The sequence below is a fragment of the Pristis pectinata genome, chromosome 28, assembly GCF_009764475.1.
Source record: "Pristis pectinata isolate sPriPec2 chromosome 28, sPriPec2.1.pri, whole genome shotgun sequence".
Classification (NCBI taxonomy): Eukaryota; Metazoa; Chordata; class Chondrichthyes; order Rhinopristiformes; family Pristidae; genus Pristis; species Pristis pectinata.
The window spans coordinates 5,564,191-5,591,689 of record NC_067432.1 but is presented as its reverse complement, the minus strand read 5'-3'; the positions used below and the strand labels follow the sequence as shown (position 1 = coordinate 5,591,689).

The following is a 27,499-nucleotide window of genomic DNA, read 5'->3' as shown; positions in this document are numbered from 1 at the left end:
GTCTTTTTGCAATATTAATTTATTTTTGTAATTTATAGTAATTTTATATCTTTGCACTGCTGCCACAAAACAACAAATTTCATGTCATTTAAATCAGTGACAATAAATCTGGTTCTGATTCCTCTCTTAGATGGCACCAAAGTTTTGTGACACTTGGTGTTACGAACCAGCAACAAAAGAAAGACTCTGAGTCATGTGATAAGTGTTTAGAACTACTTTATTAATAACTACTTATGATAAGAAAAATAAAAGTAAAAATGTTAGAAGTAAAAATGTTAAGTCTTAAACATTAACCCCAAAAACTAAACTCGTAGTGTGTGTGTGGCAAACTCCCAAACTCCAAGTCCAGGAATGGTTCTTAAAGTTCAGTTCAGCAAGCCGTAAGGTGAAATGTGATCAAAGGCTTCTTCAACAACCACTGAAGACAAAACATAGATGTAGAGGGAAGATAGAGAGTAATTACAAAATCCATATGTTCCACTCTGGAACCCACATGACACCTTAGTGTCTACTCAAATCATGGCCGTCCACACAAATACCTGTTTCCTTCTACAGGTCAACAACAAAGTGAACTCCACTGCTTTGTTCTGAAGCATCTGCCACCCTGAAAGGCATCCAAGACGTGGCCGTTCACACAAACACCTGTTTCCCTCTACAGGTTAATGACAAAGTGGACTCCACCGGATTACTCCAAAAATTCATAATGGATTATAGTGACAGACAGTTACTTTTTTTCATCCATCGACAGAGACAGACAGGCCTCTCTCTCTCTCTCTCTCTCTCTCTCTCTCTCTCTCTCTCTCCCTCTCCCTCTCTCCCTCTCTCTCCCTCCCTCCCTCCCTCCTCTGACTTCAACTGACTGCTTCAAAAACGTCATTACGTCCTTTATCTTCTGTTGACATAAGCACGCCACACACACCACTATGCTCTATCTTAAAGGGACATTCACCAATAGTAACCTAGTCCGTAACACTCGGACAAACTTGATCTCCACCCTATCACAGACATTTTGTATTATCCACTTCTTTCCCTCTCTGCAACTTAAAAATTGCTTGTTTTCCCACTGTTCCAGTTCTAATGAAGGATCATAAACCCAAACCTTTGTTTCTCCTCCTTTAGATGTTGTCTGGCCTTCTGAGTATCCCCAGCATTTTCTGTTTATATTTCAAATTTCCAGCATCTGTTTTGTGCATCAAAAGGTCATTTAATTGAATTGAAAGTGTATCTCACTTAATGCAAATTGACTGCTGAGTTTGTTTACATACTTTGAAATTGGCTTTGAAGAGCTATTTCTGTACCCTTTCTTCATATAAGCATTGTGCAGAAGGCAATGATTTTGCGTTCTTACTTAAACCAGATTTTATAACTCTAGGTTTTGCCGGTGCTGGATAGTCTGTAATTTTCTTTGCCATTTGGGAATTGTTAACCTCTCCATTTTTTTTTATTTCCTCCTTTATTGTTCAGTGTGCACAGTCTCAATTTTATTACAGACACAAATCTATAATAAATTTTGAAATAAAAATTATCTCTGGCTACCAATTCATCATATTTCTAGTTCTCAGCCAGTTATTACAATGTTCAACAATTGCCTAATTCAGTTCCGAAATGTTAAAAGTATTGCCCATCTCGATGAGCCAGAAAAATAAATAAACTCAAATGACTCCATTTAATTATTAACCTTATTATTGTGACTGGGACTTGGGGAAGTCTCTCATGCAACAAGATCAGAAAATATAAAGCAGAAATATAGTGATTAAGGTCCCTGTTCTATTGATTGTCTAGCTTAAGTAATTTTTCATTACTTACATAAGATTTAATCAGGAATAGTATTTAAAGATCTCTGCTTGGCACAAGTCATTAGCATGTAATTGAACTCAGAAGAAAGACTGTTAAACCTATGTTGATTACCACCTTATCTTTGAAAGGCAATTTAGACTTTCAATCAGAGCGACAGGTTTGATTGTGTAGCCCTTATTGGACATTGATCTCTTGGCAAAGTGCAGTTACATTTTCCGTTAATTTACAGTTACATGATTTCAGCTCCGATACCCAATACAGTTGACCCAGGCAATGTGTAATACTAAGCAGCTGTTTAGTTTAAGGTTCTGTAGCAATCATGACTATTAAACTAGACAGTGAAGAAGACAGGCTGCAACCTGATCGTCTGGGACAGTTTAGGTTTAAGCACCTTGAGACAATTTTTCCATGTCAAATATGCTGTATAAATACAAATTCCTACTAAAGTTTGTGACCCCTTTTGTTTTCACTCCCCCCTCCCCCCAACACCACAGCATAGGTTCACACGGAATCTGAGTGCACAGTAACATCATCTAATAAGCTCTTGTATTTTTAAAAGACAATACAAAGAATAAAACCTACCTTGGAGCAATTGTTTTTGATATTAAAAATCATATTTCCAAAGTGGTATTCTTAAAACAAACAAAATTCTTAAGGGCTTGACAGGGTAGATGAAGAAAGGATGTTTCCCCTTCTTTGGAGTGTCTGTAACCAGGGGTTACGGTCTCAAAATAAGGGGTCAGCCATTCAGGACAGAGATAGGATGAAATTTCTTCATGTAGAAGGTAGTAAGTCTTTGGAACTCACTGCTCAAGAGGACTGTGGAGACTCAGTTGCTGAGTATATTCAAGAATAACATCTAAAGATATTAAAAGATTCCAGCATTAATTTCAAATTCCTTGAAAGTATGCTGAGGTGAAAGATCAAGTGTGATCTTATTAAATGATAGAGCAGACATGAGGGGTTGAACGGCCTTCTGCTTCAACATGGTTTTAGTTCTCCCTTTTACTCTGCATGGAATTTTGAGCCCATAATCTAGGCTGACATTCCAGTGCAATACTGAGGGAGTGCAACGCTGTCAGGGGTGCTGTAGTTTGCATAATACATTATACTTGTCTGCTTTAAACCGAGCAGCAAGAGAAATTTTACCTGGTACACCAACTAGTATTTACCCTTCAAACAATGTTGTTTTAAAAGGAATAGGTTATGTAGCTACTGCTGTTTGTAGCAACTTGTTCTTCACAAGTTGTCCTATGTTACAACAGAGCAAAAATACTTCTTGGGCTGTTAAGTACATTGATACATCTTGAAATTGTGGAAGGCACTGTACAAATGTAAGTGATTCAATGTACAATCTCATGGATGCAGCAATCCAAGTCCATCTGGGCTTTCTGCACATCTGACCATTGGGCAGTGTGAACAGACTATCAAGTTGCAGTCATGTCTGGTCCTGACATCCCCCAGTGTTTGCAATACAAAGTGTAGAACTAGGATAAAACTATTCAAAGGTCAAGTCTTTTGCTAATTTATTAAATCATGGCTGATTTGTATCTCAGAACAGTCTACCAACTTTGATTCCATAATCTTCCATATGCTTGCCTAACACATTTTTTGAAATTGTTATCTGACCTAATTTCAACAGTTTGTTCAGGAACACACTCCATATTTGCTCTGGTCTTCATTCACTAAACTGGTTCCTCTGGTGAGCAAATCCAACACATGGAAGACTATTTTGCCCCTTGTTCTGGGCTCTTCCACCAGAAGAAATGACTTAACTGTCTATTAAGTTTGTAAACACTGAGCAATGATCTGGATCACTGAGTCAAATCAATTCCTCATCTTGGCATTGCTAGAATTAGCTAACCACAGGAGTGGTCAAATCTGAGACCTCTTGGATCCACATGAGAGGACCACCCTTTAACTGCATCCATTGAAGGAACAGCAATGTGGTTGATCCTGAAGGAACCTGAATCGTAAATTGCATGAAAAAGTATTAAACTATTCTGACATTTCATTCAAAGGATATTTAATGCTGACAGCCAAAGACTTATTATCAGAGTCTAGGAAACGCTATCTAGCACAAACTTACTTCCATCATCTCATATAGCTTACTCTAGTTTCAGTATTGTGAAATTAGTTGTGACTGTATACTGGAGAGTAAGAAGCAATGAATATAGGATATCTCGCCAATGATACTGCATTCCCCATATTCCTTCATGAATATAAAGATCCTTTAATTCCGGTACACTGGGACTTTTAAGCCCTTCTTAATAAACAAAAAAAAGTGTCAATTTCCTGTGCTTTATTCCATAAATTTCCTGTGCTTTATTCCATACATTTCCTGTGGCTCAAACCCAACCTCAAAACAAATATTTTGCAATACTGATTCTCTTCAAAACTATAGATGCCCAACTGAGATCTGTTGAGCTTAGCTTACTCCCCACAGAAATGGGGTCAAACTTGAAGCCTTCGTGGTCCATGCCATGTAAGCATTGAGAAAGTAAACCAGTGAATTATTATTACATTGCACTTTCTGTAGTAAGAGTAATTATTGCAGACTTCTATGGCAATATACTGTATAATTTTTTTATAGTATTAACAGTCAAAAATTATCCTACATTAGAAGATGCCAAGGCAAAATGAGGCGATAAGATTTTTTTTATTAGTCACACGTGTATTGAAACACAGTGAAATGCATCTTTGCGTAGAGTGTTCTGGGGGGCAGCCCGCAAGTGTCGCCATGCTTCTGGCGCTAACATAGCATGCCCACAACTTCCTAACCCGTACATCTTTGGAATGTGGGAGGAAACCAGAGCATCTGGAGGAAACCCACACAGACACGGGGAGAACGTACAAACTCCTTAGGAAAACATTCTTTCAGTTGACAAAAGAAAACTCCATATTTTGTTTTGCTTTACAAGTATTTTTACATTGGTTTATAAATCAAAAAAAAATAGTGTGCCTGATTAGAGCATAGGTCTGTGCTATGTTTTGCAAGAGAGCTGACCTTCCCAAGGATTCAGGATGGGAGATAGGCAATCAAATCTCTCATTGCAATTTATGGTATATAGGTGGATCCTGTGGCATTGCAGGGTGTTTGAATTTTAAATAAAGACTCTGACTCAGTAACACTGATTTCTCATCTCAGAAGCAGGAAATGGAGTGGTGCACGGCACCTCAGTGGTTGAAGAGACAGTGATTCGGAACCATGAATCTGGTTACAGAAAGTAATTATGTATGAACACAAGGATTCAAAACTACATTCTCTATTCCAGTTAATATCAGACATCATCAAACTTGCAATCTCTCAATGATGACTTCAAAAATGGACGTCAACCAATGTGTTAATGAGAACCACCAATCTCAACAAGTGAACCTGTTGCATTTTTAGGATCATTTAACTGTTTCATTTTTTTATGGAGGGAAAATAGTCCATGGCAATTATAAAGATAAAATGTAAGAAAAATAGTACAACTTGCAGTAAATTATTATTAGTTATCTGGGAACATTGTGTCATATACCCAAGTACAAAGTTCATTTAAAGTGTCAGCCTGATGGGATGCGGTCATAGTTTATATGTAAGAAATACTGTGAAGACTTGAGTTGTGATCTCAGTTACATCAGACAGGTGGTGAGCAGGTTAGTTTCCAGACACTTACGTTATGTCGTCGTTGGAACAGATACTAGGCATCTATGATGAGAAGCTTTACATTTTTCCAACAAGTGACTGTTTAAAACTGCAATTATGGTTTGCTAATCTATCTTGCAGTATGGTTTACATATCACTCAATGACAAGGAATCTGCACCATTTTTACTCCATCACAAGCTTTGTGTTACACCATGGGAAATAAAATACGATTGCGGCAGACAGAGATTCCTTCTTCGGTTTGTTGCTCCATTTGCAAGATCATAAAGGCTTTTTCTAGTGCAATCTGCTGAAAGATGGAGGTTGGGAGAAGTCCTTAAAATGTAAAGCAGGTACAAAAGCCATTTGGTGTGTTATGCCTGTGCTGGCTCTTGAATGAACTCTCCAGTTATTCCCACTCACCTGCTCATTTTCTATGGCCACACTAATATATATCCAACACCCCTTCTGAAACCTGACTTTCTGGTAGTCCACTCCAGATCCTCGTAACGTCACATAAAAAAATCATCATAACCCTCTTAATTCTATTGCCAATTATCCTACAGTTTTAAGGAGTGGTATGTTTGATTAATTGTACTTCCCTTCTAATGCAAACAATTTATTTGACAGTTCAATAAATTCTTGCTAGTGTGGGAGTCTGACTGAATCTCAGAACATACTGGCCAATTAAAGTGCTGTGTAGGTCCTGGAGCAAATCCATTGCAGGTATGACACCTGATGATGCAGATTTCCCAGCTAAGAGTTGTGTGGCATGTCCACAAACAAAAATAAAATCATGATCCATGCTTATCCAGTAAAGCTGCTTGGGGAATGTCCTGCAATTGGTAGCTGGGACAATAACCAATCCTACTCAAGCATCAGTAAAAGATGGACTTTCAAAATCAAAGAATCGTATAAATTTATACAAAACTTACAACACAGAATGTCACTCAGAATGAAACTTTTCTTCCTTATCTCCCATCTAATTCTTCTACCGATTACTTTAAATCCATGCCTCCTGTTTTTTGAACCTTAGCTGGGGGAAATGGGTCCTTCCTATTTATGTAAGCCCTCTTAGTTTTGTGCAACTCAGTTAGGTGTCCCCATAACCTTCTCTGTCCCAAAAAAAATGTAACCTTTCTTTCTGGCTGTAATTTTGCAGTGCTGGCAACATCATCATAAATCTTCTGCATCCTCTCCAGTACAATCACACCTTTCCTATAATGTGGCACCTAGAATTGTATGCAGTATTTCGCTGTGGCTAACTAGTGTTGTATTCAGTTCAATTGTAATTACCCTGTTATTATATTCTACTGCCTCAACTCAAAGGACACGTTCTGTATGCCTTTTAATCACTTTGTTTACCTCTAGTAACTTTTAAAAATCTTGGGAGGCATCTCCAACTCTATATTCTGCCATTTGTTGAATGTTCTCTTGCCTTTTGACACCAAAAATAATTTCTGAAATAACTGTAATTTTCATCTTTTAAGGCAAAGACTTTTGCTTTAAAGAAATTTGCTTGAAGGGATTTTTTTTTCTCTTCTTGCCATTATAAAAACAACAACAGGTGCTGGGACAGACTCTTTTTCTATTGTGTACAGTCTGTGCAATTGTGGAAGTCAGAGAATCGTAGTCGTACTGTGTGGTAGGAGATCCTTTGTTCGGTTGAGTCCACATTGACCTTCAGGCACTCATTTACACTAATCCCATTTTATATTCCCCACTTTCTACAAAAATATTCCACTCTTTGAGCTTCTTCCATGCTGGAAATCACTTTTGGTACCTTTGTCTATAATGTGAGAAGTTAGGAACTTTGGCTGGTTATTAATCATATTTACAGAAACATTGGAGAATATATTGACAGTTTCAGAACTAATCCACTATAAATAAACTCAATCTTCAGTGTACCTATGGACACCAAGTAAAAATGGACAACTTAGTTCAAACTGCCTGCCTGTTCTTCAATAAAATGTAGAAAGAGAAGCAGTTAATATTTCAGATTGAAGAAACTTTATCAGTACTGGGAAAGAGAAAACAAGTTAGTTTTGAGTTGCAGAGAGGGTGGGGGAGGCATGGATAGGACATTGGGAGTTTCTCCAGTAGGGTGAGCTCAGGGTTGCTGTGGGAATAAGCTGTAGATGAAGTTGCCCGATTCATGGATTGAGGACAGGTTAGAGTGAACATGAACAAAGTGACATAGAAGCTATGAAGTAAAGGTATTAGAGAGAGGGAACACAAACAAAGGAATGTAAAAGCTGCAGAATGAGGAACTGTGAGATATCCCCAGCAGATCAGGCAGTGCTAATGGTGAAAGAAGAATTGAGTTAGTCTTGCAGATGGATGATCTAAGGAAGAACTGGTCTGTTCTGATACAGAGAAAGCACCATGTCCAGGCACAAGAAGGGGTGTAATTCCTCAAGCTTACATTGGTCCTCATAATAACAGTGTGAGAGGTCACAGACAGGTCAGAGTGGGAATGGAATGCAGAATTAAACTGGCAGGCAACAAGAAGCATATTCTTCACTCTGGCTCAACTCCCCTGAATTCTCACTCACGGTGTGATCGTCCCTTCATCAGTCTTTAGTCCCCATGCTCCATAATTAAGTCCTTTCTTTATATTACTCTTTCTAACTGTTCATAAATCTGTTCCACACAGCAATATTTATAATGGATAGAGTGAAAATTATTAGAAAAACTTGTGATTATTTGGAATAATTTATGATTCATTGTGGGTATTAATTATAATTCATCAGGTAGCATTTTCATAAGCTCCCATTTTATGCCTGTCTTACTGAAAGTTAAAATAAAGGACAGCATAGATCTCATAATTTTCACATTATAAAATATAGTATTTAGGAGGGAACACTTTGCTTTCCTAATGGTAATTCTAATTTAAAAAATTAACCCCACAGTTATTTCTGTGTTAGGAAAGGAGTGATGTGTGTTCAAACATTCACTCCCAGGACTGACCAACACAACTTTCTGGAAACAATTAATGTTGTTATTTCCTTTAGTTTTGCACTTTTTTTTTTACTGACTTTTACGATACATTCTTTCCCTTGACCTCTACTGAAATTATGTCAGGTTGCGTGTGATTCTCTGATCACTGGCACTTTGTTCTTTCACTGTGGTGGTGAGTGGTCTTGGACAATAAGCACGGGTAGGTTTTTTCGAATATGGTTCATTCTGATGTCATCCTCTTCTGATACTGATCGCTTTCTAGTAGGGAATCATCAAAAAATAACCAGAACTGTGCAGGATTAGTGTAAATAGGTGCTTGATAGTTAGCACAGACGATGGGCTGAAGGGCTAGTTTCCATGCTGTATAACTCCCACCCCTCCATGAGTGTGAGCTAGGCTAGTTGACAAAAAACAGTTATGATAATTTACTGTTGGCCCTTTTCCATGTGCCAGTGATCCACCAACAGAACAAGTTCTCTGCTCTAATCTGTTTTGAGCTCCCAACATTTCATCATCGTGAAATTGCTGAGGAGACAATATTTAGTGGTTTGGACAACTACTGTGTACCTGGGCTTGAATGCAGCTCAGACCGAGGGATCCAATTTTGCTCTATCAGTGAAAAGAGTCCAGTTAGAAATTCCTTCTAGGATTGATATGGTACCTCAGACAAATAGTTCATAATTCAGCACATGTACTCAAATGTTGTCAATTCTAATCCTACTGCAGTAAAATCCCACAATTTCCCAGAAAAGTCCAGGGTGATTCTAGTTATTGGGCGATCGCAACCACAGTGAGTTAGGGAATAAAGCAAAAGGATCTTTAAACCTCCACTATTCTTGGGAGGATCCACATTGAGAATGGGAGGCTCAAAATAATGACTCATTTTCTAACACCAGTATCATCAGCAAGAGCAAAATTTTCCTCTCCTTAAAAAAAAATTTAAAAATGAATAATTTTGATGATCTGATTTGATTTTTGGGCCACTATTCTTCCACATATCAAAATTTGGATTCCCTGCAACCGAGTTCCCACTCAAGTCACCTTGTTCTTCAACTTACCAAGCACAGAACAGGAACGTAGGGAGACATAGTGCAGAAATTTGGTCTCATAAAACTGCTTCACTCCCAGGTTGTTAATGATTGTAAATGTACTTTACCTGATTGAAATGTGATGCAATCATTTCAGGTCATTTTGCTCCATTCTAAATATTCTTACAGGCATAATTCTCCATTACACACCAGACAAAGTCATTTGTTTCTCCTGCAGTGCTCCTTTTGGAGCTTTGTGTGGGGAAAATACGACCAAGTTGCCCCACAGGTGACCATGATTACACTCGATTCTGACAGCTAGCCACTTACAACGTAATGCTGGTTTTGGACCACTGTGGGTCCCATGCTTGCCTTTGTGTCCCTCTCATTATGTGACACCAGCACCTCCCCTCTGCCCCCACAAACTACCTTGCCCCTAAGTCACTATGACCCAGGCCTGGTCCTTCATTACCTATTTCACCAGCCATCCACCTAACTTCCACAGCAAAAGCACAACACTCAGCCCTGATCCCCACCTCAGCCTCAATCCAGGCCCCAACCTTGGCCGACATATACCGACCCTCTTATTCACAACTCCTCCTTCCCACCCACCACCTCTGCCAAAACACACATATCTAGGCATGTCTTGCAGCTGGAGGCCCATGACCAGTCATTAGCTTGCTGATACAACCACCTTCCACTGAGTTGGATGCAATAGAATTTCTCAGCCCATGAGTTTTCAAATACTTATCAAGAGAAGCTCAATTGGCCACATACAATTGCAATGTTGTGGGTTTATTTAATCTCCCAAGTGTTCTAGGTCAATATAGGTAAACTTAAGGGCAAAAAAAAAATGAAATAATGAAATTATTTCCTGATTGTGCACCCTCCCTCTCTGCACCCAAAGGCTATTGAGCATAAATGTCAGGATAACTATTGTATTAGGAAAAGAAATTGAATAATAATACTCAAAACAAGGTCAGAGCCACAGGGACCTTTGCTAATGACTGAAGTAAGTCATTATCATGAAAAGTGATTATAGAAGCACTTATCTATATAATTAAAAGTCTTGTATCTAGTGCACTTGTGTAGATTATGAGGAAGTGTCCATTCCTTTCATTTTCTCACACTTCTTAAATGAAATACTGCAAGATATGTAACATACTTCAAAATCCTGATTGGCTGCTTTTTATGAACATAATCGGTAATTTTCAGTTAAATGACACTATCTCAAATACAAATGAGCAAGAAGAAAGCTACAATGAACAATCCATAAAGTTATAACAGTTGGAAAAGTACCAATCAAGAACAGACTGGCAATGAATAACAGGCAGGAATCAAGCGTTCTGAGTGTACTTTCGCACCACTTTTTCTTCATTATAAAATTGTTAAGATCATTAAGGACATACCCATTCTGTGTCTAAAAGCTCTTTAGTAATGCCCAATGATCTATCCACCCTTCTGATGTCCAAAGCTGGAATTCTATTGTATTTCTGGATCAAGTATTATCTTTTTTACCAGTTGGCATACTGAAGAATTGAAGTTATATTTTGGTGATGTTGGTAAGGTATAAATATTTGTCAGGACAAAAATATGTGCAAATTCCTGATTCTCACAATGGAACATGGGATCTTTCATGTTCTCCTGAGGCAATAGATAACGACCTTTATTTAACATCTAAAAGATAGCACCTCCAACAATGCAGCACTCTCCAAGTACAGTACCAAAGATGGCATAGATTTTGCACTGTTGAAGGCATCTGACAGAGCGAGTGTTGTTTCAGGGGATGTAGTGGCTCACATTTCATAAACCTACCAATATTTTTCAATGGAGAATGACTGCTTGGGCAAGGTTGAGATAGAACACTGCCTGCACTAAACACCAGTACTAAATATACGAAACATAGCACACTAACACCAGAAATATCAGCAGACAGGATGAGAAATTTGAGAGTAAAATTTCAGCACAAATGACTGAAGCTTCAATTATATAAAAAATATGTAAAATTTGGAATCAGAATGCACTTGCAGTTTTAGGGAATCAACCATATCACAGCACAGTATAGATTTGTATTTCTTAGCTGTCAGGCTCTAGTTAGTGATGCTGTTATGTCTTCTTCCAATTTTGCATTGGAAGCAAACAGTCTTGCCGGCAATTAACTTCCAGGGCCACCTGAGACTGCACTGCTCACATTAAAGCAATCCTCTTTATCATTGCCACTCTTTCTTTTAAACATCCAACAATAGATGGGAAGTGAACCTTAATGAAGGGGGCTCTCAATACTAATCCCCTGAATGATATGATTATATTCCAACCCCTGACCTCTGCCAGCCTCCAGTCCATCCTTCACAGTGATCAACGCTGGGGGTGTGCAAGGTCTATTGACTTTCATGTAATACAAGAAATTATTTCGGTTGCTTAATTGTTACACAGTGGAAGTGTTAGGCAAGAAATCAAGCTTGGTTTTTAGTGCTGCAAGCAGCAGAGAATTGTTTAAATCAATACGGTAGTTTGTCAGGCCCATTCTCAAAGGAGACTGCCCATCACTGTGCGGTCAGGAGGCCCCATTGTCTGTCTTTATTGAATAACAGATAAGCAAAGTCAGCAGTGCACATTATCAGAAATCAAACAAGCTAGCTGACAAGAGGTTCAGCCTTTCAGTGAAAGGCTACATTCACTGTCTGGTAATTAAAAAACATTTTATCAGTTTGTACTCGAGATGGGAACTTAGGAAGAGTCACTGACAAGGCTAAATGCCAATGAATGAACATTATCGTGCTCAAAAGTGTGCATTTACACTTCTGAAAGGAGTGAATTCAACTGTCCACTGTTGGTTAACACACTTGTACACCTGCGAAGATTTGTCATTTAAATAAAATACATTAAATTTTGTTCATAACAGATGCTACTGTGATTTTAGGGTCTTAAAAGAGAATTTAATAAACAGTCTCAACATCTCGAGGCACGTCAAGTGCAAGGAATTACTTTGAAGTGCAGTTGGTATTGCTGTATAAGATTATACAGTCATTATGGTGTGCACTGCTGGATCCTACAAACAGATATAACCTGAGACCTGTATCTGTTGCTTGGTTGTTTAGCTGAGGGAGGAATGTTTCAGGATACTAGGACTCTTTGTTTCTCTTTGAATAATGGAATCCTCAGTAAGAACCACTGCTGTGGAATCATTAATAGCCAAATTGAGGCTCACTTTAAAATCATAACAATAACTTGTAAATATTTACCACTATTGGCACACCAAAACATCTCATGGTGTTTCACAGCAGTCTCAAATAAAATTTGGCAATGAATCACAAATGGAGATTAGGTACACAAGAAGCTTGATCAAAGAGGTAGGTTTTAAAGAAGCATCCTAAAAGGAGGGAAGAGAGGTAGGGAAGGAATTCCAGAACTTGGGGCTTTAGTAGCTGAAGGCATGGCTGGCACTGATGGAACAATTTAAACTGGTGACGATTGAAAGGCATTGTTTAACTGGGATCCAATGTAGGTCAATAAGCAAAGGATGATGGAGGAATGTGACAACGACCTTGGATCACAGAGAGCCCAGTTTTGGATGAGTCCAAGTTCATACATAAAGAGAGATCAACCTAGAATGTATTGCATTGGTCCAAATTGTAGGTAAGGGAGGCATGGATTAGAGGTTCAACTGAGCAGGAGGTGGAATCAAATGATGTTACAGAGATGGAAGTAGGCAGTGATAATGATGACACCAAAATGATGACACCATCTTGGAAGTAAATATAATAAAGTTGTGAACAATCTGGTTCAGAGCCAGTTGGATGATCGAGGGAGGATTGGAGCTGCTGGCTCGTAAATGCACTTTGTGATCGAGTCAAAGACAATGGCTGCTCGTTCAGTATTGGTTGTCAAGACAAGCAAGATAATCTGCAGTACAGGAAGGACTCCCTAGGTTACCTTTGGATTTTAGGAAAAATGAATGACTAACAGATGAGAGCAAAGCCCAATAGTGATCTAGTCATGAAGCCTAAACCAGTGGGCCATCATTTCCACTCAAGTCTGTTCCCTTGGGTTTAAGGGGGTGGAGATGAAGCCTGTGCTAGAAAGTGGCCAGGATATGACTGATTAATGGTTTAATGGGGACTTTGTCTTTGAAGTACTGGCAAGAATGACAGAGCAGATCGATGGCTGCAAGGATGTTATTGCGATTGGAGGGTCCTAGGCTGCAATTTTGGAAAGAAAAGCAAATACAAGTGATTTGGAAGAAGCTTTCCAGAATGGACACATGGAATTGAGTTTTTTGGGGGACAGGTGATGTGAGTGGGTCACAGTACAAGGAACTATCAGACCCTAGCTGTGAGCAGCCTGCTAGGATGGATGGGTCATACGAGGTGGCAAAGTTATGAGAATGACAATGAATAGAATTGTTGTGTTTGTGTAAAGAAGGGTTAAGGAAGGATCGAGGGCAATAAACTTGCAGAACAGTGAACAAGACAAACTGACATGAAAGTTGAAATCATTGAGAATGAGATGCATTGCTTGGTGCGGAATCTTATAGAAGAAAGCAATGAACCTATCTCAGTGAGAATTAATTGTGTTTGGGGATTTTAGATCAACGACAAGAATGGTGAAAATAAGTTGGGAAAAAAGCACCAGAGTAGTAGGGATCTGATGAAATGAAGCACTGTAATAGCTATCCAAGGAGACCCTATTTAAGTGGATGATGTATATTAAGGTAGAATTTCATTCATACACCATGAACTTGTGAATTATCTGGAGGGAAACACAGAGACAAGCTGGTCCATTGCTGGAGTGCACAATTATCCATGGATGGGGTAATTTGGACAGGATGAGATTTACAAGGTTTGCTCTGGTCACTTAATGACCTGTCAGTGAGAAGAGGACAGTGATATCCACTGCAAGGCTGATGTTTCCTCATTCCCTGCTTACCAGCACTGGAGGCATTTCAGCACACACAAATCAGTGGTTCAAAAAGCTGACCCATCAATGTCTTCAAGGGCAGGTGAGAAGCAGTAAGAAAACCTGATAATATTCAAGTTGCAAGAATGAATCAAAAATACAGGGTGAATCTAGCAGATTGGGGAAAGGAACCCTAGTCTTACTGACTGTTTATAAGAGTAAAGTCTTTCAGACTGAAAATATTTTCAAACATTTTAAAGATTAAATGGGTCAGGAAAGAAATACTTAAAATAGGAAACAGTAGGCAGTGTTATACATAAATGAGTCCTCTGTTGCCTTCACCTATTGCTTCCCAGCCTCTCGCAATTTCCACCCTTCCCTCCTCCATCTGCCAGTCACCCCTCCTCACCTGGATCCACCTATCGCTTGCCAGCTCTTGCCGCACCCCTCCCCCTCACCTCTTTATACTAGCTATCTCCCCTCTGTTCTTTCAGTCAGGTGAAGTGTCCCGAACCAAAATGTTGACTGTCCATTTCCCTCTGTCTGACCCATTGAGTTCCCCAAGCAGGTTGGTTTTTGTTTTGCTCCAGATTCCAGCATCAGCAGTCTCATGTCTCCATCATACATAAATGATTTATTTTCAAACTTGCAACATAAAGTTGCCTGTACACATGTGATAGTATTCTTACTCTGAGGCCCACAGGATGGGTAGCATGAAGGCTTGTGGTGAATTGAATTTACTTTTGCATTTAAGCAAATTGTTTGCAATACAGTTTACAGGTCTGATGGAGTTCAGTTTCAGATTACCTGAAACCCTCAGCAAAAGAAAGATTCACCCTTCCAAATACCCAGTGACATAGAATTTATTTATTTTGAAAGGCCAGGATGTACATCAAAAGCACTCACAAAAATAAAGGTCTAACAAAGGACATTCTTGCCTTTCTTTTATGTATTAAAAAAAATTCTGGAGGCTACATTTTATTTCAGATAAATACTTTATTTTTCAGTTATTGCACTCACTCTGTGAATTCAAGACCAGTTGCACGCAGGATGATATTCAGTGTCTGGCTCTTAAATCTTCCTGGTAGAGAAAGTAGATATTCACTGGACCAGAACTGGTGTGAACAACCTCAGTGACACTGACAAAAAACCATGCACCAATCCCATAGGCCAAACAGGGGATACCTGTACAGTTTCCAGTAGAAGAGTGGAACAGAAAAAATAGATTACTTTATATTCCAAATGTGCTGAGGCTTGCATCATTCTTATTCAGTTAAATTCTATTACTTTCCTCTTTTCAAAAACTGTTGAATTATCGGTCGTCCATAGATTTGAGTTTACAAACATTCCTTGACAGCCTCCTTCCTCCAAATAGAGTACAACTCATTCAGAAGGTCAATGCCATCTTCTTACTTCAGAGCACTTCCATAATTCTGATTCCAGTTCCTTTGTGAAAATTGCAATATCTAATTCTCTTCCCAACTTTAACTTCAAACGGCTCTATGGCCTTGCCCCATCCAAACTTGTTCAACTCCGTGTCTGCAGACATCTTTCCCTCCTCTGACAGCATCCTCCTGTTCACCACGTCCTAACTTCCATCATTCATGATTACTCTTAAAGACATCAGGCTAGACACCATTTTGACCATGAATCTGCCACTTGAAAATTAAATAGCCCCTCCACAGGGCTGAGACATCGGATGCTAATAAATTGGCCTTGTGTAAGGGTAAGGCTTTCCACACCACTACAGAGTAAGTGAGGAAAATGGGTCAGAATGGTGAAACGAAAGGCAGGGGTTAGGAAAATCATGAATTCTGAATGGGGGGGGGGGGGGGGTAATTGATCTCAGCAAACAATAAATAAGGGATCTGCTATGGGCAGTTAGGGGACATCGGTGGGTGGCACTTGACTGAGGTTTGGATAATTCAGGCCTGGGTGATTCAAGTGATTGGAGTGCAAGGTGTAGAGAATGAGGTGGTGAATGGTTGGCCAAGGGTGGGGAAGTGAGGGGCTTGAAGGGGAGCAGTAGGTACATACTTGAATTAGGTTCTCAGCATTGGGCTTGGGCCTGCTCAGGGATGTTCCCCTCAAGTTGCACAATAGCGAAGCAAGCAGTCCTGTTAAAACCAAGTTGGGCTGAGGACACTTTGGAATGATGAGAATTAACTTCTGGCTAGGCTCTTAAAGAGCATTGTAGGAGGATTTTGATGAAGTTGTGGTTGTTTTTTCAGCTGATCTGCATATCACTGGGGAAAAAAGTGCTTTGCAATTGGATTTCTAGGCCTCTCTGTTCTCCACTTGCTGAACATCCTTAAAATAAAAAAATTTGCTTTGTCATTCCTTTTTTCACCTTGTACCCATTCTCAAAACTTCCCAAGCTCAAACCTCTTAATTTTCTCTCAATGTTCTCCCAGTTTTTCTCTTCTATCTACAGTAAAATAATTTCAGGCACATTTCTACATCCAAAGAATTCTTTACCAATGCAGTCTATGTTGCTGTCTTTACAAATAATCTGTCTGAAAGTGCCACAAGAGTTTTCAGTTCTCCAATAACTCACCCAGGTTAATAACTTTCAGTGCAGTGAAAAACTTGTTTTGTGGTTCCAGGTTGTATTTGGGTGCCATGGAGCAGTGGTACTTGATGTACGGGAAACAGCCTGTCCTCAGAATATGGTAATTGATTCCTTTAACATTCCAGTTAAAATGTGAGAGTCCAAACTGATCATTTTCCACAGAACTGTATTTAACAAAGTATGACGTCCAATAAGGAAAATTTCTCTGAAGTAAATGCTGTGTTAGGACATCAGATGCTTTCGGCTTTGCAATATTGGAGCCAAAGGAGTGAAAGATTATCTTAAGTAGGGCACCATGGATCCTCTTCATTACCACAGCCATTGCTGTGGGGGAAAAAAAGTTTCAAAGTTAGTGAGCTATCAAGAGAGTATTGTTATTTGAAAATATGGATTGTACCTTCAGAGGAGATTCTGCACTAGAAAATATCAGAAATTAATGGGCACTCAATGTGTAAAACTGGAGGATATAGATGGAGAATAGCAATGTTTACTGTGAGCAGTTGATTCCAGCTGCTGACAACAGAGATTCAAAGGAAGCCTTCAATAAACTGAAATTGCATTTCTGCAACTTCAATGATTTACTGAAGAATGGTATTCCATGTGTGAGCATCAGGAGCAGCGTTAAATGGTGCTGTCACTGAGCTTACTTAGTGTAATGATCTGAGCTACATAGATAATCACACCCTCTGTGCATTTTGTACAATAGTTTTAGGTAGATTTTCAAGTTGATGATGGTCCTGTAACTTGATCTACAACATAGATTTGGAAGAATTCAATCTATGGTGATATAAGTTTTTTTTACTTTTGGCGAACTTAACATGAAAATTTAATATAAAATGCTTCTGAACAAATCCAGGACAGATAAACATTAACTATTGACCATTTGAATGTTCCTCCAATAAACATGGAACTGCATATTCAAAGTAAGTGATAGTTTTGCACATGGCATGAATCTGCCTGACAGAAAGCCATCTAATCAATTGTTTCCATCCCTTGAGCTGTGGGTTCTGGATCCAGGCTCAGAACAGGTCAGAAGAAAGGAAAGGGCTTTGGCTTTGTGGGCTGTATAATAGGAGTTTGCAAGGCAGGATAAGTGCATCTCGGACCTGGATGTACTCCCAGTGTAGATTATGTGCTAGTGGATGAAAAAAAATAGTCCTGGCTTCCTCATCGACAAGATGTACCCTGTCCTTAATGGTTCCAGTAATTGTTTTTTTGTTTTTGTTTTTATTTCAGATTTACAACAGCTATAATATTTTGTAGGGATCATTTCTTTTCTAAAAGGGGTGAAATTTAAAAAAAAATTAGAGTAATAAATATCCCATGTTCAATTCAGAAACAGGAGACTGCAGATGCAGGAAGCTGGAACAAAAAACAATCTGCTGGAGGAACATAGTGGGTCGAGCGGCATCTGTGAGGGGAGACGAAGTGCTGCCATTTTGGGTTGAAACCCTGCATCAAGACCCAAAACGTCAACAATTCCTTTCCTCTCACAGATGCTGCTCGACCCGCTGAGTTTCTCCAGCAGATTGTTTACTGCTCTATGTTCGATTCATTTCTCTGTGGATTTTACCAAATTCAGGAGGGGACAATTGGAACAGTAGGAGGAGGAAGAGGTTTTGCAGCCCCTTGAACCAACTCTTGTCACTCCATAGGATCAAGGTCAATATGACAAAGTAGGCATGGTAATGGACTCTGTCCCTGGGCCTGTGATGAGATGAGAGGACAGATGTTTTCTCCAGTGTTCTGTGAAAATTAATCTTTCAAACTGCACAATCAGAAACGTTCACTGGCCATTTCTGCACACGTTGGGCACCGTGTCTGCCAAGAACCAGTGGCCAAATACCGGCCCTGGTTTTTGTTTTCGATCTGGTGAAAGGTGCCATCATAAAAAGCTGCTGCACAGAAGACCGCTCGGCCCATCACGCCTGTGCTAGCTTTATGATTATAGAGTTTATTATAAATTAGCCCTGACAAACACTTTCTATTGGCGTATTTCAAACTTTAAGTTCATGATGTTGAATGTTTGGACAAGAGGGGGAAAGCCTGGCTCAGTGCAACAGTTGAGGGAACATTTTGACGCGTTATAACCACAAATAATGATGTTCTAGGCTGAGAGCCACAGTGAGCCCAGACCCGGTGGTCCCAGCCCCCCTTTACCTCTGGGCTCGGCTCCCTCCACCTCCCAGGAGGACGCTCTCCAGCTGACGGTGACTCGCTGCGTGTGACGGACCGTCCCTCCTCACGCCAGCGCCGGATCCCTGGCCGGCCAGGCAGCCGGCCGCCCCTCATCGGTCTCCTCCGGCCCTGGAGACACCCTGCCCGGAGCGGAGGCCTGCCCGTCCCCCCGTTACCATGGCATCCTCGTACCCTCCGCACTCGCACTCCCACCAGCCGCAGCTCCTCCACACGTTGGTTCCACAGTCGGATGGTTCCTACCGCCTCCCGTCCTGATGCGGTTCCAACAGTTGGACAAAATCAATGAGCATTTGAAACCACTGGAGCAGATGTGCTCCTCGGTTGAACTAGTATTTCTCTTTGACAGAATTTAATGATTGTCGATTTTTTTCTTTAAACCAAAAGAACGATTAATTTACATTCAAACTCAAATCAAATTGGGGAAAATTGACATTTTCTGGTGAAAATTATTCAGGTTTTACAAAAGCTTTCGATTTTTGTGATTAATCTATTTCAAACTCTCCCAGTTTTACGATTTTATACAATAAATGCTTTATATTTTGAATATTTAGTTGAGAAGTTAATAGTCTGGCACTGTGGAGCTAAGAATCATTCTGTTCAGAGAGAACAAGTAAATATTTTAACGTCCTTGTTTGCAAAAGTAATTATGTTTTACACCCAAACAACTAAATCATATTTAAAGTCTCAAACTCAAATTCTTGGCAGTAGGGGAGGGAAAGCAAATTTTTACAACTCCATTGAACCCCGGCACAGATAATCCTTTAGATTTCTTCAGCATAATGAAGAATTTTGTATTTAGGGGAGGAGAAAACAAAGGACTGCAGATGCTGGAATCTAGATGATGCTGGAGGAACTCAGCAGCCCAGGCAGCATCTGTGGAGAAAAGCAGGCAGTCAGGACCTGACCTGAAACATTGACCGCCTGCTTTTCTCCACGGATGCTGCCTGGCCTGCTGAGTTCCTCCAGCATCACAGTGTCTTTCATTTATTTTGTATATAGGTTTTGAATACTCCTTGCCTGAAGCCACTACATATTGTAACTGATATAACTGACAATAACGTGGCATGGACTCTGCAGGCAGATGGTGTTGTAGAGAGATACAGCACAGAAACAGGCCTTTCAGTGCACCAAATCCATGCTGATCATCAACCATCCATTTACACAAATCCAACATTAATCCCACTTTTATTCTCCCCACATTCTCAGCAACTCCCTTCCACTGATTCTACAACTCACCTACACACTAGCGATAACTAACTTAACAACCCAAGAGTATGTGGGAGGAAACTGGAGCACCTCGAGGAAACTCATTTGGTCACAGGGAGGATGTGCAAACTCCATACAGGTAGCAACCTGAGGTAGGGATTGAACCCAGGTCCCTGGCGCTGTGAGACAGTGGCTCTACTAATTGCACCACTGCTGCTCTAATGTGGAATCATGGTGCATAATGTGGAAGTTTTGTCCAACTCATAAAAGTAGTAAAGTGTTCTTTTCCAAGGATTATCCCTTAGCAGGTTAAAGGGAATGCTAAAATTCACTAATTTAACTACAGTTTCCCATAATCAAAGTATTTTTGTGATTGTGAATCATGTGATGGGAAGGAGCAGTACTGTATTAAGCTGTAATGTTGACAGAGGACAATATCCCTTTTACCACTAGTGTCCACCTCTCACTTGTGCCTTGCAGCAGATGTGCTATTTCATTTATCTCTGCACTCATTTACACTTGTCACTGAGATAGCAATATTGGTTCTGAATTAAAACAAGTGAGTAACATAACAGGGTCAAGATTAATATTAATTCCAATGGTGGACTAACTACTTGCCTAATAACTGCCTGAACTTGTGATTTAGCCTTTGAGACAACACTGCTCTGTCACTGCCCCACAGATAGCTAGCTACAATCCATCTAAGATGATAATGTTAGAATCATATTCTTGAAATTAATTTGGAGTGTTCTCATAGTAATTACTGTTAACTTAAGAACTGCTAAAAGTAAGATTTTGTTTCTAGAATTAGCAGTTGAGGCAGAAAGTAGGTGTACATTCAAGATTAGATTGGCTAGGTTGATGAGGTTTTTAAAAAAAATGAAAGGTTGATAGGCAGTACTGATGGGTGTATCTTGAGTATGAGTCCGTGCAAGGATTTTCATTAGCTTCTACTTTAGGAGCCTCACTCCCTTTTGCGCTTACTAAATTGAGCAAACAAATGATTAACCCAATAGTTAAACATACAATACGAATATGGTTTCAATTTTGTAAATTTTTTGGATTGAATAAATTCATTTTATCAAGTCCTATTCTATTCAATTTTTTCTTTCAACCATCCAGAATTAATTTAGCTTTTTCTTTATGGAAAATGAAGGGAATAACATGTTTTTGTGATTTATTCATTGATAACTTTTTTTGTCTTTTGAACAGCTGTCTAATAAATACAATTTGCCTAGATCACATTTTTTTGATATTTACGGATTAGAAATTTTTTAAAAGTTATTTTACCTACTTTTCCGATACCATATAAAATTGAAATTATGGAAAAAATATTAGGTTTTAACCCTTATCAGAAGGGCTTGATAGCAATAATTTATGATCTGATTATGAAAATACATCTAGAGACACTTGATAAAATTAAGAATGAATGGAAAAGAGAACTCCAGATACTTTTACCCACAGAGACATGGAAGAAAATTCTCCAATTAGTTAATACCTCTTCAATGTGTGCCAGACACTCTTTGATACAGTTTAAGGTGGTTCACAGGACCCATATGTCTAAGGACAAGTTAGGCCATTTTTATCACCATATAAATCCTATATGTGACAGATGTAATTCGGAGGTGGCCTCCCTGACACATATGTGTTGGTCCTGTCCTCTTTTGGAAAAATACTGGAAAGACATTTTTAATATTATTTCAACTGTATTGAATATTGATTTACAACCCCATCCTATTACTGCAATTTTTGGGTTACCAATGATGGATTCTGGCCATTTATCCGCTTCTGCTTGTCATATGATTGCATTTGTTACATTAATGGCCAGGAGATCCATTCTGTTTAAATGGAAGGATCCGAAACCCCCTACCACATTTCAATGGTTTTCTCAAACTATAACATGTTTAAACTTAGAAAAAATTAGGAGTTGTACTGTTGATTCTTCGCTTAAATTTGAGGAAGTTTGGAGTCCACTTATTCAGTATTTCCATATGATATAAGCTGACCATTTTCGAATCCCTTTCAATAACTTTTGAATATAGAGGAGTGGAGCTAACGACATAATAATGTTTTTTTTAACCGAAATATCTTTTGAAGTTTTGGGTTTGCTTTTGTTTGTTATTTTTTTTTTGATTTGGGGGTTCTCTTTTCATACAATTAAATTTCTTTTCAAATTTTTTTTGTATCATGCTCACTTAGTAAGAGACTGGGAGGTCCAGATTATATATTTTAACTCCCTGTGAGTGTATATGTCAACTTATTATTGTAATCCCGATCTCTTCGCACCATGTGTATAATCACTAATGTTATGTATATTAATTTGAAATTAATTTGAAATTCAATAAAAAGATTGAAAAAGATAGGCAGTACTAACGATGAATAACACACACAAAATGCTGGAGGAACTCAGCAGGTCAGGCAGCGCCTATGGAGGGAAATAAACAGTCGACGTTTGATGATTAAGAGTATTTGCATAGAGAAAAGATAAATGACAACTGTGACTACTTGAACTCAGTGATCCTTTTCCACACTGCGACTTCTGTGTATATCTTGCAATCTGATATTAAACTTAAACAGTATGTAAGCATCCACATAGGAATTGGAGGTCACTTTCATGCTTTACCATTGTAACTTGGAAATGCTACTTGCTGCCATGCAAGAGAACAGATTGCTCTGGAAGTACGATTGGGACAAATATCCCTTAAATTTTCAATAAATATAAAACCAAAGTCATAAACAACTTCCATTTATATAGCACTTTTCACAATCTCAGTACATTTGCAGATGGTGAAATAATGTTTAAGAAAGTACCATTATATTGTAGAGAAACATGGTGACAACTAAATTGTGCACAGCAAGGTTCCACAAATAACAAACAGATAATTAATCAGACACTTTTAATGATGTTGGTGGAAGAAAAAAAGTATTGCTCATGACATTTGGGAGCACTCCTTTGCTGCTATTCAAATACTACCAGAGGATCTTTTATTTCACTTGATAAGTCTTTGGCTTAACAGGTATCCAAAAAGCAGATTTTCTTCCAAGAAGGGCAGTAACAAACCAGATGAGTTTCTGTGACAACCCGGTAGTTTTGTGGCCATCATTACTAATTCTACCTTCAAATGTTAAATTTAATGAAATCATTGAATTTCAATTCTCTGCCTGCAAATATCCTGACCTCTGAATACATCTAGGAGCACCCACTGTGTTCCAATACCATCATCTCTGGAGACATAAGATGCAGGAATCTGGAGACACAGCTCTCAAGGAACAAAAAGTCATTGGAAGATTAATTTGCATTGAACTTTTCAGTTCATTAATGATATATTAAAAAAAAAGGCTGTGACTGTCAAGAATCATGCAGGTAAACAATGAAGTGTCTTTCCCTTTTCCAGTAGTCTGTGGGAAATCAGGATAGGCTTGTTGGGAGAGTAGTGGGATAATGGGGACAGGACTGCAGGAGATCATGTGATTTTAAAAACTCCAGTGAATACATTTCACCAGAGCTCTAGATCTAAGGCATCTATGTAGGTCTGGTAGTGCAAGTAATTGTGAGCTACTGGAATCAAGGCAGAACATTTTGTTTCATAGAGGTACTATTGAAAGCAATGTGACTGCAAAGTCACTGAATCCTTAAATACATTTAGTTCTGTTGCAAATTCATGAGTAAAATAGTAATAATCTAATTTAGAAAAACACTAAAAGGTCAGTTCACTAGGAAATAATACTAAGCTTAATATTACTTTTTTTAAACATAAATTACATTTTTGATATTGGTCTTTGCAGAATGGTTGTCTATGCTCGAGACCATGGCTACTAATTGAAAGTCCTGGGAGCTCAAGACAGAATTGCCATGAAGGAACGTACAATAAAGTTCAGGTAATTAGAATGGTTCGTTCAGGGAAAAGGGTTCATTTGCTGAGTGAACCACTCAGTAATTTGTTGTTATAGGGGAACTCTGTTCATCTGAATTGCTGCACAATCCTGAACATTATAACAAGCTCTGCAAGCTTGCCACTGGCTGTCAGTCAGCCCTGATTTGGACATCTGAGCTTTGAAACTGCCTGTCAAATGCAGGTATTTTGTATAGAGTCCCTTATCAGACAAGTGGAGACTCTACAGAAAATATCTGCTCTTTTTTCTAACACAAAATGTACAGCACAAATAGAGACAATTGTTAAGCATAGTGCCAGACTCTTTGCACGAGTTATACTACAGTTTGGTGAGTATATTCAGTAGTACCTCTCTGCCTGTACTTTCATTGGGCATGGCCTAACTTCAGTCCGATGCTAAACCTGTGAATGCAAACTGCATTTATACAGCCATTTAAATGTGCCAGGATTTCTCAATATTGGGAACCTGTTGAGTGGACTTAGTTGTTGCCATTGTCATGAGTTTAGATTTACCTGCCATTTTATTAACATGGATAGTTACTGGTGTAATCTAGTAATACTGCTAGGACACTTGTTTGGACAGTGCCAGCAACCCCTGCATTTTTTTTTAAGTATGCCTCATTTTTTAATGCAGCTCAACTAATGAACATGTTTAGTGATAATAAAAGGAGGCATAAAATGAAATGATAATATTGCTTATGGTTTCCATAGAATGTTCTAGTTATTCTGGTACCCATCAGGGAGCGAGACAGAGCTCTTGTGACTCTTACAGATAAGATCTCTGATCTAAGGTGCAAGTCTGATAACTTCTGCAGCAAAGAAAGAACTGGAAGAATAGCCTGCCAGACAGAAAGAATGGAGAAATTGGGAATGTGTTCTATATAAGATATGAGTATTAATGTTCTGATTGCCACAGTCATTTTGATGTGAAATATTGGTGGCTTGGTGGGTGGTGTGGGGGGGTGGGTGGTTAGTTGATGGTTGATTTCTACCTACAGCAATAACACCAGGGCCATGTTGTTAAACTGAACCATCGAAGGTGCTACAGTACGGTCCAAATAGGATCAGCTGTGTTTGTTATAATTACATGAATAATACTCTGATACAGAAGGTGGGAGTTATTGTGCAATATGGTAATTGGCTGACTAGTTCTAAGGTTTGGAAAAGGTTGTTATAGTGGAATATTGTAATCAGATGAATAATTAATATTTTGTGAAAGACATCTATTGTAAATTATGTTAATAAGATAGATGGAATATACTCAGGCCAAGTGATCATCTTGTATTTGGTGAAGCCAGTATTGTATGTTCTCTCAAGATATGTTAATTATCTATATGATTCTCTTAATGACAGATTCTCAACGAGACCAGTAGAGGTGGGCTCAATTAACCCCTGAAGAAAAGCGGTGGCGATTCATACACTGAGATCAAATAATTGGCAGGGAACAATGACTCCTCTGCTGCTGAGGTATTGAAGGGTATTATCTATCCAAAACAGTGGTAGGTATGCAATGAAAGAGGAATGTATCTTTGAGTGATCAGGTGAATTTAAGGAGGAAACTGGATGTGTCCTGATGTGGTAGGACTCTGCAGAAATGATGTGGTTTCTAACACAAAACCTCTTTCAATTTGTTGTTTAACTTATGCTACCAATTACATCCAGTGTGGCAGTAAAGCCCCAATATTAATCTCAGTACCTCGGACAAGGATGGGGTGAAATATTAACTATTTCCAGACCACTATCTTCAGTGAGTGTAACCTTGTATAAATATTGACTGAAGACAAGATTTAGACTAGTTCATGATATTGAATAAATTTGACAGCACAATTGATTGTGGGCACACTGGATTGCCAGTGATTGCAGAAGAACACTTAATGTGAATTGTTTTCTCCTCTCTCTTATAGTGCACTAAAGAAGCCCATTAACAATGCTGGTAGTGCTAACTATCTGCAAATTTATGTTGGGATAGGATGCTCCAAGAGTTAACCCGTTTAATAATGTATTATTCACTTATTTTGCATTGGTTTTGATCATCTCCTATTGGGGGGTTTCAAAGAAAGAGCTGGAAGTAGATTGCTCACTTTGGGATGTGGGGAGAATGAGAAAACAAAGAATATAATACTTTTTACAGCAGAACCCAAATCATTGTTTATCTCAACTTTAACATTTTAATTGCCATTTTTGACTAAGTTTTGATCATTTCCACCAATATCCTGATTGAAAAACAGATTCTAATAATTATTTCCTTTGCTTCCATGAATACAAAGCTGCAACAGTGAAACACATTTAGACTTTTGTTTTTGGATCGCTTACAATAGTGCAGGATTCCAGTGAGATAGAACTGGAGTTAAGTAATTTACAGTCCAATATCTAGAGGTCCTCTGAATTAGGTTCTTCATGTCATTACTTCTAATGGAGGGGCTGAACGATCTTCTTTGGATTTGTTCACTATTGTAACTCCAAGGATTACTTCAATATCTTTAATTGCTGCCTGTAAAATGAATATCTGTTAAGCTGCTTTGTCACACTGTACTCAAAGGGTATTTTTAATTCTCTCAAATCACCAGTGCATCAGTAAAACTTTCACTGAATAATTTCTTCCTTCTGAAACCCTTATCTAAATTTCCTTGCCCCTGTATTAATCTCAAAGAAGTCAAACAATTGACCACACAGTACAATGAGCAGAGAAAATGGACTGCTGGTAGATTCCCCCTTCCTGAATCTGGTCAGCTGAGGATAATTGGACTGCCTTGATGCCTGTAACACATCCAGGGTTGTTTGTGGAAACAAAAATGTGGTGGTATTGTAAATGAAGATAAACATGTAGCTAAGCTTCTAAATTATTATTTTTCATAGATATGTGCTGAAAGAGAATAAGCTTAACAAGAAAAGATAAGCTGGTGCCAAAAGCTTGTTCCGTCCCAGATGGTGCAATCGGCCCACGCCCTTAACTGATACCCCTGGAACAGCCTTGCCATCACCTGAGATGGCAAATAAAAACTGAGGACAAACCTTTGAGCAATTCCTGACTTATCCCCAGCAAGCTCCAGGGAACAGTGGCTGGTACCGCTCTCCTCGTCAACACATCCGCCTTCTATCCACTTTCGGTTTCTTTTTGCTGTTGCAACTACAGATGTATTATTCACTTCAATCAATCAATGGAAACTCAAGGAAGGGATTCCCTGTGCAAACAGTAACCACTTTGGTACCCAGGAGCTCTGAAGGATCTGCAGTGCAAGACACCAAAAGCCACTGTTTCTTTCACTTCAATATCAGATGGTCAAAACCCTGACAAATGGCCATTGAGAACTACAAATTGTA

General features: G+C 38.9%; 1 protein-coding gene and 1 long non-coding RNA gene across 2 annotated transcripts in view; one reads left to right on the top strand and one right to left on the bottom strand.

Annotated features, from left to right (window-relative positions):
- The window catches only part of LOC127583935 (uncharacterized), a 40,869-nt gene extending 13,627 nt beyond the window's left edge, over nt 1-27,242 (top strand). Inside the window, exons 2-4 of the long non-coding RNA XR_007958315.1 lie at nt 24,072-24,164; nt 25,532-25,645; nt 27,035-27,242. This is a non-coding gene — a long non-coding RNA (uncharacterized LOC127583935). The remainder of the gene's footprint in view (nt 1-24,071; nt 24,165-25,531; nt 25,646-27,034) is intronic.
- On the bottom strand, nt 15,290-19,256 carry c28h15orf61 (chromosome 28 C15orf61 homolog). The gene is made up of 3 exons (XM_052040368.1): nt 19,041-19,256; nt 16,866-17,204; nt 15,290-15,493 (listed from the first exon to the last, which is right to left on the bottom strand). Exons 2-3 carry the CDS (start codon nt 17,200-17,202, stop codon nt 15,366-15,368), a joined length of 465 nt encoding a protein of 154 aa, XP_051896328.1. The 5' UTR covers nt 17,203-17,204; nt 19,041-19,256; the 3' UTR covers nt 15,290-15,365.
- Nucleotides 27,243-27,499: the final 257 nt, after the last annotated feature.

Coding starts and splice junctions, on each gene's coding strand:
- c28h15orf61 (XM_052040368.1), bottom strand. CDS start 17,202: ATGGCTGTGGTAATGAAGAGGATCCATGGTGCCCTACTTAAGATAATC. Junction 15,494..16,865: donor ACTGAAAGTTATTAACCTGG/GTGAGTTATTGG, acceptor GAAACTGTACAG/GTATCCCCTGTTTGGCCTAT.